The sequence below is a fragment of the Sturnira hondurensis genome, unplaced genomic scaffold (assembly GCF_014824575.4).
Source record: "Sturnira hondurensis isolate 20B ecotype Veracruz unplaced genomic scaffold, ASM1482457v3 Scaffold0003874, whole genome shotgun sequence".
Taxonomy (NCBI): Eukaryota; Metazoa; Chordata; class Mammalia; order Chiroptera; family Phyllostomidae; genus Sturnira; species Sturnira hondurensis.
In genome coordinates this window covers 7179854-7193152 of record NW_028076505.1, presented here as the reverse complement: position 1 = coordinate 7193152, position 13299 = coordinate 7179854, and the positions used below count along the sequence as shown (strand labels likewise).

The window sequence follows — 13299 nt, the reverse complement described above, 5'->3', positions numbered from 1 at the left end:
GTAGTTGCTTTGACCCTAGAAGACCCTGGCTACTTAGCAGTTCAGAAGAAAGCAGGCTAGATAATGAGACACTAGGGTGGTGACAGAAAATCAATATGTATCAGAGGGGACAGAGCAGTTCCCTGAGTTGGATACTGGCTGTTATCCCAAAGAATTATGAGGAAATAGAAATGCATCTTTTAGTCGAAGTCTCAAAATGAGAAACATTAGGAATAATACAGAGACACTTACCAAATACCACTGCTTTGTAAATAGAGGATCATTCATGTTGATGTCGATCTCATTAATATCTCTATACCCTCGCTTTTTTCGATGGAATCCTTCTTGTTGCAAAGCCATCTTTACCTGGAATGACAATACTGACACATTACCTGAATATCCATCCACCTGAACATCTCTCTTTTGAAATTTGTTTCTATTAATTCAAGTTCCATTTGTATATAAGATTTTTTCCCTTAGCTGAAGCCAGGCTCATCTCATATGCACTTTATGATTATTTTCTAAGAGATTTACTTCTTGCAGTGAGCAAACAGGCTTGGTGATGGATCTAAGTGAGTTTCCTTAAAATAAGAATTAGATGGGGAAAAGCACTCTCAAGGAAGGTAAGTGGCAGGGTCATTAGTAAAATAAAACAAAGCAAGAGAATGTTCCTCTGAAGAAAAAGAGAGTGATATGGATTCAGGGAAGAAAAAAGTGAAACCTTATGGATCATTTTTCTGGAAGGCTTCCCAGCCTTTCCATTTGTTAACAGTACTGTGCTATCACATTTGGGAATCCACCAAGACCAAAACAACCAAACAAAAAACCTGTATGAAGAGCCAGTATGTCCATAGCAAAGCTCCAGGAGGTAACTGAGGGATCTTTGAAGTTGATGGATAGTGCTTCTGTCCTTGCAATAACACTTCATTCTGGATAGTAAAATAGAACCCTAAGTCCTTGGATGGAAAGAAAACGTGGGAGCTGAATTAATTCAATCAGGCTCCTGGCAAAAGCTAGGTTATGTCTCAATCAGAAAACTTGCACTTGGGCAAAAACTAATTTATCATCCAATAAGTTGTGGTCAGTCTCTGAAGTCTACAAACTCAAGGACTATGAAAATGTATAAAAAAGTGTGTGCTGAATACTTACTAATTTTTAAAATTATATTTTGCTGCCCAGTATTTAGTTCTTCTTTTCCCAAATCTTCCCATTATATCCGGAGCATTACTTTCAGTCCACTGGGTTCTGTGTGAAATTTGAGTGAAATGGGAGTGAAATTTGAGTCACCTGCCTTGCTGTAAAGTAGGAGTGTTAAACTCATTTTCACCCGGGGCCACATCAGCCTCGCGGTTGCCTTCAAAGGGACGAATGTAATTTTAGGATTGTATGACTGTAACTACTCCTTAACAGTTAAGTGAGAGCTCAGTGCAGCCACTGGGTAGAAACAGGGTGCCAGGCTGGATAAAACAAGGTGGAGGGCCGGAATCGGCTTGCGGGCCTTGTGTTTGCCACCTGTGCTATTAGAGAAGCTGAAGGCTCCCTCTGCCTCAAAGGTGCCTCAGTGAGTATTTCTCTTCTAGGATCTGAATTCTATAGGCCAACCCTGGGCCTAATCCTTCAGCCTCTCATAGATTGTGAGTTCCCTATACATTTCCAACAAATTCTCTTTTGCTTAAGTAATACAGAATCCATTTCTGTTGCTTGCAGTCAAGAACTTTGATGTGGGACAAGAGGATCCAAGTCAAGAGTTGTGATGGGTAGGAAAGAATGAAGAGGTTACTGATGTGGCCAAGACCCCCTTCCTTACCCTTCCCACTTCCCTGGATGTGGAAGGACACAGTGGGAGGGTAGTTCCTCATTTCTTGTTTATACACTCACATAGAAGGCCAAGGGCTCATTTGCCAGAAAAACTCTAAACTTTGTGCAAAATGCGATACAGGTAGAAAAGAAGTGGCAAGTGTGGCACTTGCTTTGTGAGTTCTCTGGAAGTATTCCAGCAATGAACATTCACTGTGGCATGATTTTTAAAAAAAGGTTACACAAAGAAGTAGCAAAAGTACTCAAAATGGGATAAATGGATATTTTTTATAATGAGAAAGTCTGTCCCTGGCCGGTGTAGCTCAGTGGATTGAGCATGGGCCTTCGAACCACACGATTGCGGTTTGATTCCCAGTCAGGGCACATGCCTGGGTTGCAGGCCAGTTCCCAGCAGGGGACTCATGAGAGGCAACCATACATTGATGTTTCTCTCCTTCTGTCCTTCCCTTCCTCTCTAAAGATAAATAAATAAAAAATCTTTAAAAAAAGAAAGTCTGGACACAATCAGTGTCCACCAGATGGAGATAAATTATTATTTAGATATGCATATATGTACATATATTAATGTGTGTATTTGTATTATGTGCATGTTATATATATCTTCTGAGAAGCAAATGCCAAAATTAGATTAAACATGCAAGGAGTTTATTAGAATAAAGAACGCAAAAAACTGTGTTGCAAGTCTGGCCCCATAAAAGAGAGAATGTACAATGTTGGGCAAGTATCCTTGCTTCCCCATAATTTAAATAAGGTTTGGCAAGGCTGTTGGGGATCCAAAGTCAGTGATGAGAGGACCCCTGTGTCTCCCAGGGGTGGGCATGCTTCAGCACTTCTGCCGAGCTCAGTCAATGGCTGGAGCAGCTGCGGCCATCATGGCCTGTTGCCAACATGGTGATAGATTTCAGAATGTAGCAGCTGCGGTCTCAGGTCAATTACTGTCTGTGAAGTCAGAGGTCTATGCAACATATTCTCACAACTTCACAGAATATATACATACATTTATATATGTGTCTCTCTCTGTGTGTATTCATTAGTGTAGAATATTTAAAATGTCCAAGTCAATGTAGTTTTCAATCTGGAAAGAACCAGACACACCCCTCTTAAAAGCTCCCTTTTCTTTACTGTGAAAGGAAATATAATAGTTCCCTCCTATCAACATTCCAAGATCCCCAGCGGATGCCTAAAACTGCAGATTGTACTATGCTTTTTCCTATATGCACATCCTTTTCACTTTTTAAAATAAAAACTCATTACAGCTTCTCTTTGGCATATCTGAATTACCAGCATCACTTGTGTTTGGGGGCAGGGCAAACAGGAGTTATTTGAACACAACTACAGTGATAACACCACAGTTGATCTGATAACTGAGAAGGCTAATGACTAAGGAGGGGGTAAGGGAGAGCATATATAGTGTGGAGATGCTGGACAAAGGGATGACTCACATATTGGGCATGTTGAAGCAGGATGTTGTGAGATTTCAATAATCTACTCAGAAAAGAGCTCAATTTAAAACTTATGAATTGAAGTATTGGATTGTCTTCCAATGAAAGCAAGAGAACTTAGAAAAAAATTATTGGCTTTAATATTTTTAAACTTTTTTGTTTTTGTTAAGGTACAGTTGTCTCCATTTCCCCCCACCCCGCCATTGCCACTTCCCACCTTTGATCCTACCCCACTTTGGTTTTGACCATGTGTCCTTTATAGTTATTCCTGAAAACCCTTCCCTATTTTTCCCCATTATACCCTCCCACCTTCCCTCTGGTTACTCCCAGTTTGTTCTTAATTTCAATGTCTCTGGTTATATTTTGCTTGCTTGTTTGTTTTGTTGATTAGGTTCCACTTACAGGTGAGATCATATGGCATTTGCCTTTTTAAAAATGACTTTAATATTATAATTCAGAGGATAGCAAGATGGTGGAGGAATGAGTGGAAGAAACACTAACCTCTTCCTAGGGCCAATCTGAAATTACAATTAAATTGTGGAGAAATTACCCAGAAGAAACAAATGAACATTAAGGAGAAAGAAGGCTCATAATCTTGGACAGACAGAAGAACCAGCTTCAACACAACCTGTCTGGTAAGGAGTGCAGTGGAGACTTGAGAGGGCTGGCTGGGCACCCACAGGTGGCAGCACCAGAGGGATAATTAAGCAGCAGGCTTTATCCCCCTGAGAAGAATGGAGTCTAAACTGTAAGCTGGGGTCCTTAGCCTATAATACCAGAACCCCAAAAGTACACAGATAACAACCAGCAGTGAAATGCAGCAGGGTTGCTCTCTGCCAGAGATGGATGGCTGGAGATGCAAAGAGCCATTTAAAGGGCCAGTGCACAAACTTTCATTTGCTGTCACCTGGGCTTCCTTCCAGCAAAGGCAGAGGAGAGTGGGCTGGAGATGCCTGAGAAGAGGCTGGGGACGGACGCTTTGGAGAGAGGGTAGAGAGAGTAGCCACAGGAAGCCCAGTGCCGAGTCATCCCCCAAATGGAAGCAGCTGCCATTTTCAGGCAGACCACTTTCCTCCGAATGGCAGCAGCCTGACAGCCCCACCCCCAAGAGAAACTCTGCCCAGGCTCTGCGGTGCTTAAGCCTGACTCCTGAGTGCAGATTGACTAGACTAATAACTAAAGGAGACAGCCACAGATGTAGATCCCTTCCAAAAAGTCGGGGTAGAGTGGACTAGAGATGCTTGAGGTGAGACTGGGGATGAAGGCTAGGGGGAGTGAACTGAGAGAGCAGCTGCTGGGATTCCAGTGCTGAGTTGTTACCCATACTGCAACAGTCATCCTGCTCAGGCAGACCACTCCCCTATGAGCAGGAGCAATCTGAGGGAAAACAATAGCCCCAACCCCAGAAAGAATTGTGCCCCACCCTATGGGTCTTAAGCCTAACTGCTGAGTGCAAAGTGACTAACAATTGAAGAAGACAACTATAGACAGTAGGTCTCTGGCAGTCTCAGAGCAGGCTGCCTAAAGTTAGATGAGGTCAGCATCTCACATCACCAGAGGTGGATCCAGAAAGAAAAAAAAGCAATAGAGGCTACCCAGATGAAATCCACTGTGGTCTCCTCCCTTGTTAGTGATATCTTCTTTCCTGCATGGTTTTTTAACAGCCATTTCTTGTCCAGCAAGTTTGTACATATTAAGTCACCAGAATTTATACTGTAGTTTATTTCTCTCCTTTCTTATAATAGTCTTAATCTCTTTATGCCCTTATTAATACTGGATCATTTGATGTTTATACTGAGATTGTGTGTGTGTATGTGGGGAGATATTTTTGCAGATGTGAGTTTGTTCCCTGGGTTTGGTGGTTTTCTTCTGGTAGCATATGCAAAACAGAATACAAGACGTGGTGGACAGAGTGAACCTCAGTCAACGAGCTGGGGGGAAGGACCCACCAAAGAATGACAAAACAATCAAAACCCAATTACATCCAGAGAGCTAACATAAATGGCATCTCAAGAGCAGGAAATTCAGGAGGTCAGGGGACTGTGCCACTGAATCTCACAGGTCTCCTACCATAGAAGTTCACATCACAAACTCAGGGAGTCAGAACAGATTAATTTAAGAAGTAGAGGCTAACAAGAAGAGTCTCACAAACAATGGCTAGACAAACAAGCAAGCCCCGAATGAAAGGAAAGGAAGAAGCCTCAGAAAGAATGTAAATGAAATAGAGTCAAGTTAACTATCAGATATTGAGTTCAAAGCAATGGCTATAGGGAAGCTCAATGAGCTCACAGAGAATTAACAAAAATTACAGGGAACTATGATGAACTCACTGCAAACTATATCAACATGAAAAAGGAAATAGAAACTATCAACAAGAGGCAAGAGGAAATGAAGTATACAATTTCTGAATTAAAGAACACAATAGAAGGAATCAAAAGCAGGCTAGGTGAAGCAGAGGATCAAATCAGCGAGCTGGAGGTCAAGGTAGAAAAAAACTCTCAGAAAGAGCAAGAAAAAGAAAAAAGACTCATAAAGAACAAAGGCGTTAAGAGAACTGCAGGACAACATGAAACATAATACTATCCACATAATAGGGATACCAGAAGGAGAAGAAGAAGAGGAAGGGATAGAAAATCTGTTTGAAAAAGTAATATGGAAAAACCTCTGTAATTTGATGAGAGACGAAGTCACACAAATCTAGGAAGCACAGAGGCTCCTCATAAAGAGGAGCCCAAAGAGGCCTACTCCAAGACACATCATAATTAAAATGGCAAAATTCAAAGACAAAGAGAGAATCTTAAAGGCAGCAAGAGAGAAACAGAAAGCAACATACAAGGAAGTCCCAAGAAGGCTAACAACTGACTTGGAACCACTACAAACCAGAGGGCAATGGCAAGAAATATTTCAAATAATGAAAAACAGAGGCCTGCAACCAAGACTATTCTAGCAAGGCTCTCAATTAAAATGGAAGGTGATATAAGAAGCTTCCCAGAAAAAAGAAGGCTGAAAGAATACACCTCCACCAAAACTACCACTGCAAAATATGCTAAAGAGATTGCTTTGAGAAAAGGAAGACAAAGAATAAGAGAGAGAACACAGGTATGAAGGAAGTAGAATGGCAATGAATAAATACCTATCAATAATAACCTTAAATGTAAAATAGTTTAAATGCTCCAGTAAAAAAACATAGAGTAGCTGAATGGATGAGAAAACATGACCCACATGCATGCTGCCTACAAGAGACCCACCTCAAAACAAAAGACATATACAGACTGAAAATGAAGGGTCAGAAAAAAAATATTCCAAGCAAATGGACAGGAAAAAAAAGCTGGGGTAGCAATACTCATATCACACAAAATAGACTTCAAAATGAGGGCCATAAAAAGAGACCCAGATGATATCACCGTTAACAGGAATTTAAACAACAAAACAAAGAACCAAGGAAAATATGACCAATGACACTCAAATATGGAACAGGCTGACAGGCTCCAGAGGGGAGAGGGGAGAGAATCATAGGGGAAAAGGGGACGGATTCACATGAACAAGTATAAAGGACACATGGGCAATAACTAAGGTAGGGGGTGGAAATGAGAGGGAGGTGGGGAGCACTGTGGGGGGCAGTGCTGGGAATATAAGACAGAAAGCTGTACATGAACAAGAATTAAATAAAAATAAAAATTAAAAATTAAAAAAAAGAGACCCAAAAATACACTTTATAATACTCAAGGTAAGACTCCAACAAAAGACATAAACATTATAAATATATGTCCACAAAGACAGGAACACCCAAATATATAAGGATGATTTTGGAGAACTTCTAGAAATATATTTACAGAAAAACAATTACAGTAGGGTATTTTAACACCCCACTATCAAAAATGGGTAGATCTTTGAAACAAAATATCAACAAGGATATTGCAGCATGGAACAATGTCTTAGATCAAATGGACTTAACTGAAAAAAATATATATTCTTTTATGCCAAAGAAGCAAAATACATATTCTTTTCAAATGCACATGGAACATTTTCAAAGATAGATAACACGATAGGACACAAAACGAGCCTCAACAAATTCAAGAAAATTGAAATCATATCAAGCATTTTACCCAACCACAAGGGACTGAAATTGGAAACCAACCCCACAGGAAAAAACCCAAAACACCCAAAAGCATGGAGACTGAATGGTATGCTATTAAACAACGAATGGGTCAAGATTGAAATTAGGGAAGAAATCAAAAAGTTTCTGGAAACAAATGAAAATGAACTCACAACAACCCAAAACTTATGGGACACGGCCAAGGCAGTCCTGAGAGGGAAGTTCATAGCAATACAGGCTTACCTAAAGAAAATAGAAACATTTCAAACAAACAACCTAACCCGACGCCTGCAAGAACTCGAAGAACAACAACAAAGACAGCCCAGAGCAAGTACAAGGAAGGAAATAACCAAGATCAGAGCAGAATTAAATGACATAGAGACCAAAAGCACAATTATAAGGATCAATGAATCCAAGAGTTGGTTTTTTGAAAAGATAAACAAAATAGACAAGCCTTTAAGTAGGCTCATTAAGAAAAGAAGAGAGAGGACACAAATAAACACAATCAGAAATGAAAGAGGAGAGATTACAACTGATACCACAGAAATAGAAGGGATTGTAAGGAATTACTATGAAGAACTGTATGCCAAGAAATTTGAAAACCTAGGTGAAATGGACAAATTTCTAGAAAAATATAATCTTCCAAAACTCAATGAAGAAGAAGTAGAAAGCCTGAACAGACCAATAACAGCAAATGAAATTGAAGCAGTAATCAAAAAACTCCCATCACACAAAAGCCCCGGACCAGATGGTTTCACAGGAGAATTCTACAAAGCGTTTAAGGAAGAGCTAACCCCTATTCTTCACAGACTATTCCAAAAAATCCAAAATGATGGGAAACTCCCAAACTCTTTTTATGAAGCGAGCATTATCCTAATTCCAAAACCAGAGAGAGACACAACAAAGAAAGAAAATTACAGGCCAATATCACTGATGAACATAGATGCTAAAATCCTCAACAAAATATTGGCAAATCGCATCCAACAATACATCAAAAAGATCATACACCATGACCAAGTGGGATTCATCCCAGGGATGCAAGGATGGTTCAATATCCGCAAATCAGTAAATGTAATACACCACATAAACAAAAGCAAGGACAAAAACCACATGGTCATATCAATAGACGCGGAAAAAGCTTTTGATAAGGTACAACACCCATTTATGATAAAGGTACTCAGCAAAGTGGGAATAGAGGGAGCATTCCTCAATATAATAAAGGCCATATATGAAAGACCTACAGCCAACATCATACTGAATGGGCAAAAACTGAAAGCTTTTCCACTAAGATCAGGAACAAGACAAGGTTGTCCACTTTCACCACTTCTATTTAATATAGTATTGGAAGTTCTAGCCACAGCAATCAGACAAGAAAAGGAAATAAAAGGCATCCAAATCGGAAAGGAGGAAACAAAACTGTCACTGTTTGCAGATGACATGATAGTGTACATGGAAAATCCTATAGACTCTACCAAAAAACTGCTGGAACTAATAAATGAATTTGGCAAAACAGCGGGATACAAAGTCAATATCCAGAAATCAAAGGCATTTCTGTATACTAACAATGAATCAGCAGAAGCAGAAATCAAGAAAAAAATCCCATTCGATATAGCAAAAAGAAAAATAAAATATCTGGGAATAAATCTAACCAAGGAGGTTAAAGACCTGTATGCAGAAAATTACACAACACTGAAGACAGAAATCAAGGAAGACACAAACAAATGGAGACGTATACCGTGTTCATGGATTGGAAGAATTAACATCATCAAAATGTCCATACTACCCAAAGCAATTTACAGATTCAATGCAATACCTATTAAAGTACCAATGGCATATTTCACAGACATAGAACAAACACTTCAAAAATTTATATGGAACCATAAACAACCCTGAATAGCAGCTGTATTTTGTGAAAGAAGAACAAAGTAGAAGGGATCACAATACCTGATATCAAACTGTATTACAAGGCCACTGTAACCAAAACAGCCTGGTACTGGCATAAAAACAGGCACATAGACCAATGGAACAGAATAGAGAACCCAGAAATAAACCCAACTCTCTACAGTCAATTAATATTTGACAAAGGGGGCAGTAACATAAAATGGAGTAAAGATAGCCTTTTCAACAAATAGTGTTGGGAGAACTGGACAGCTACATGAAAAAAAAAATGAAACGAACACCGACTTACACCATACACCAAAATAAATTTAACGTGGATAAAAGACTTAAATATAAGCTGTGACATCATTAAAGTCCTAGAGGAGAGCATTGGCAGGAAAATCTCAGATATTCCACACAGCAACATTTTTACTGATATGTCCCCTAGGGCAAGGAACATAAAGGAAAGAATAAACAAATGGGATCTCAGCAAAATAAAAAGTTTTTTTGTGGCTAAAGAAAACAGTATTAAGATAAAAAGAGAACTGTTTGGGAAAACATATTTTCCAATGATACCTCAGACAAGGGTTTAATCTCCAAAATATACAAAGAACTTATACAACTCCACTCTAAGAAGACAAGCAACCCAATTAAAAAATGGGGAAAGGACTTGAACAGACACTTTTCCAAGGAGGACATACAAAGGATCCAGAGACACATGAAAAGTTGCTCAATATTGCTAGCTATCAGAGATATGCTCATTAAAACCACAATGAGATACCAGTTACAGCAGTCAGAATGGCCATCATAAACAAAGCAACAAACAGCAGATGTTGAAGAGGTTGTTGGGAATAGGGGACCCTAGTTCACTGTTGGTGGGATTGCAGACTGGTGCAACCACTATGGAAAACAGTATGGAATTTTCTAAGAAAACTAAAAATGAACATGCCTTTTGACCTAGAAATTCCACTGTTAGGAGTATATCCTAAGAACCCTGAAACGCCAATCCAAAAGAACCTAGGCACTCCAGTGTTCATAGCAGCACAATTTACAATACCCAAGAGCTGGAAGTAACCTAGATGTCCATCAGTAAATGAATGGATCAAAAAGCTATGGTACATTTACACAATGGAATTCTATGCAGCAGAAAGAAAAAGGAGCTCCTACCCTTTGCAACATCATGGATGGAACTGGAAAGCGTTATGCTGGGTGAAATAAGCCAGGCAGTGAAAGACAAATACCATATGATCTCACCTTTATCAGGAACCTAAACAACAAAACAAACAAGCAAGCAAAATATGACCAAAGACACTAAAATACAGAACAGGCTGACAGGGACCAGAGGGAAAAGGGGAGAGAATCACAGGGGAAAAAGGGAAGGATTCACAGGAACAAGTATAAAGGACACATGGACGATAATTAAGGTGGAAGGTGGGAATGGGAGGGAGGTAGGGAGCACTGGGTGGGGTGGGCAAGGCTGGGAATATAAGACAGAAAATTGTACTTGAACAATAATTAAATAAATGTAATCTAAATATTTTGTTTTTCTAAACAAAAATTAAATAAATTCATTTCCATAAAATTAATTTTTAATTTCATAAATCAGGTTCAAATGGAGACCAGCGATGCTTTGGAATGTGACACTCTGTGGACACTACCTCTACTTGCAACTCAGGGATGCCACAGCACGATTTAAGTGTCTGCAATTTTGCTTATGTTGCAGAAAATTAGGACTCATGAGACTGCAGAGGGCTTTCTGAGTACATTAATTTATCTTCATGTTCTCAATGAAGATCACAGCTACAATTCCAAGAGAGATGAACATATTTAAGGCATAGTTTTATTTATTACTCACAAATAACTGGAGGATAGATTTTTATTCCCTCTCCCACAATGATACCACATAATACCATCAATTGCTTTTATTTTTATGGGCTCTTTTCCAATCTGAATTTGCACTCAACTCTAATTTTTAATAGTAATCATAGATAAAATTGTGTATTGTTTCTTCAGTAACCATCCAACCATGGGAATTTTAATATGCTGCTATTTAGCTCTCATATTTTAATTTATAATGGCTATTTAAATATTCCATAATGTACTATAATTTACTAATGATTTCCCTGTTATGGGCCATTTGGATTGTTTTCTTTAATATAAGTAAAACTACCAGGACCAGAGAGATGAGGTTATAAATTATTTTTAAAGATCTCTGGGGAATATCTCAGTGTTATAATTCTATTTGTGAGAAAGCCCTAACTGTCAGAGGAGTATTTCCCAGTGTCTATATTCCTTCCTCACATTATAACTAAAAGGCCAATTTTATTCTGTCTTCCTCCTCCTCTTAATTATACCCTTTCATACAAGATGCCTTTTGTTACTACTTAGGTATAGCATAAAACTTAATTGTATCTTCTTACCTTCTCAAAAATAATGTACAGGTAGCTCTGGTATTTCATTTTAGAATATTTCCCTCACTTGGTCCATGGACCTAAACATTTATACCAGTAAAAACATAAGAAAGCAGGAGTGTTTGTAATTGGGTATTATTTGATTTAAAATGAACAGATGAATATTCTACAATTCTGGTTAAACTTTTGAACCTGGATTTGACACATATGCACGGTACAAATTTTACCTGAGCAATCCACCATGCCCTTCCTCTTTCATCCCTTTCCTCAGTTAAGAATTTTTCAGGCATCTGAAAAATGTTTCTGTGTATCTACAGTGTACATACCAGGATAAAGCAGATTCTATCTCCGCATATTAGTACACTATATTAAAAGCTACATTAACAAGGTAATTTCACTGCATTTAATCTTCTCAACGAAAGTGTGGTGTGGTATAGTTATAGTTGAGGAAACAGGTTCAGAGGTCATTGTCCAACAGTTGAAAACGTGGTGGAGTCACCCAGGTTGAACACTTCTAAATGCTATGAACTTTTCACTAAGCCACATTGCCTCTCCCTAAGGCACAGAACACAGTCAACCTTCTAGTATCTGGGATGGCTGAACAGTGGATGCAACTCTCTAAGGATTAGGTCCTAGATTGCTTCCTCACTGGGCTGATGATTAAAGAACTGCTAATTAGCAGTGACTGTGCTAGTCAGGGGAGGGGTCAGGGGAAAGGGGAGCTATAGGGAAACCTATGTCAAAGGGCATAGGGAACATCTTGGACTGAAGTGAGCGCAAGAACAAAACCGACGTGTTGAAAATACTGAAATTTATAAATCCACAGTGCTATTAATTGTGTCATACTATTGTTGTCTATACTAAGAACTATTTTATTTATTAATGTTATGGGTTGATTTGTGTCCCCTTGAAAGTCCTAACCTGCTCACCTATAAAGTGGGGGTGAGATCTAATGATGACTAACATCTAATGATGACTACTGAGGGCTGACTGAACCAACCCCATTTACACCTTGATGTTGGACTTATGGCCTCTAGAACTGTGAGATATGCATTTCTGTTGTTTAAGCCAACTAACTTGTGGTACTTAATTATGGCTGGTACAGAGAACTCTATTACAATAACCCAGTAATCTGGTTGCACAGTCTGCATATTTCACTTTCATGCTGTGTTGCTTCTCTGCTCCTACTTTATATTGAGGATCAAATGAGATAATGCATATAATACATAACACCTGGCTCACAGTACATACCCAATAGGTGCCTACAATTGCTACTATAATTATTGCCAATATTATAATATTTTAGGCCCAGTGGAAAGGCAGTGGGTTGGGGCCTTCCCTTGTTTTATCCCATCTCAAGCCAGGCATGTCTTATCCCAAAGCAGGCCAGAGTACCTTTGACTTCTTCTTGCTCTTAGCTAGTTGAAGACAAATCAAAGAAAATGCAGCAAAAAAAAAAAAAAAAAAACCCAGCTGGAATCCATTTCCATGTGTGTCCTGAATGTGGAAGACCCACTTGCAGGAAAAACACAACTCCTTTTTTGGCCCTTGCCTCTCCAAGTCAGTGTGTTATACCAGTGTTTGAACTGACGAGCAAAACACAGCATGTGAAACAAGGAACCCAGAAAAAGCCATTGCTGGCTCATGTGGAAGATGATGGAGGAAGGCGACCACT

The 13299-nt window shown here is 39.1% G+C and overlaps 1 protein-coding gene across 1 annotated transcript in view; it reads right to left on the bottom strand.

Moving 5' to 3' along the window:
* The window catches only part of PCSK2 (proprotein convertase subtilisin/kexin type 2), a 356721-nt gene that overhangs the window by 154835 nt on the left and 188587 nt on the right, over positions 1–13299 (bottom strand). The window contains exon 3 of the mRNA XM_037043083.1: positions 232–345. Coding sequence (XP_036898978.1) covers positions 232–345 — 114 coding nt within the window. The remainder of the gene's footprint in view (positions 1–231; positions 346–13299) is intronic.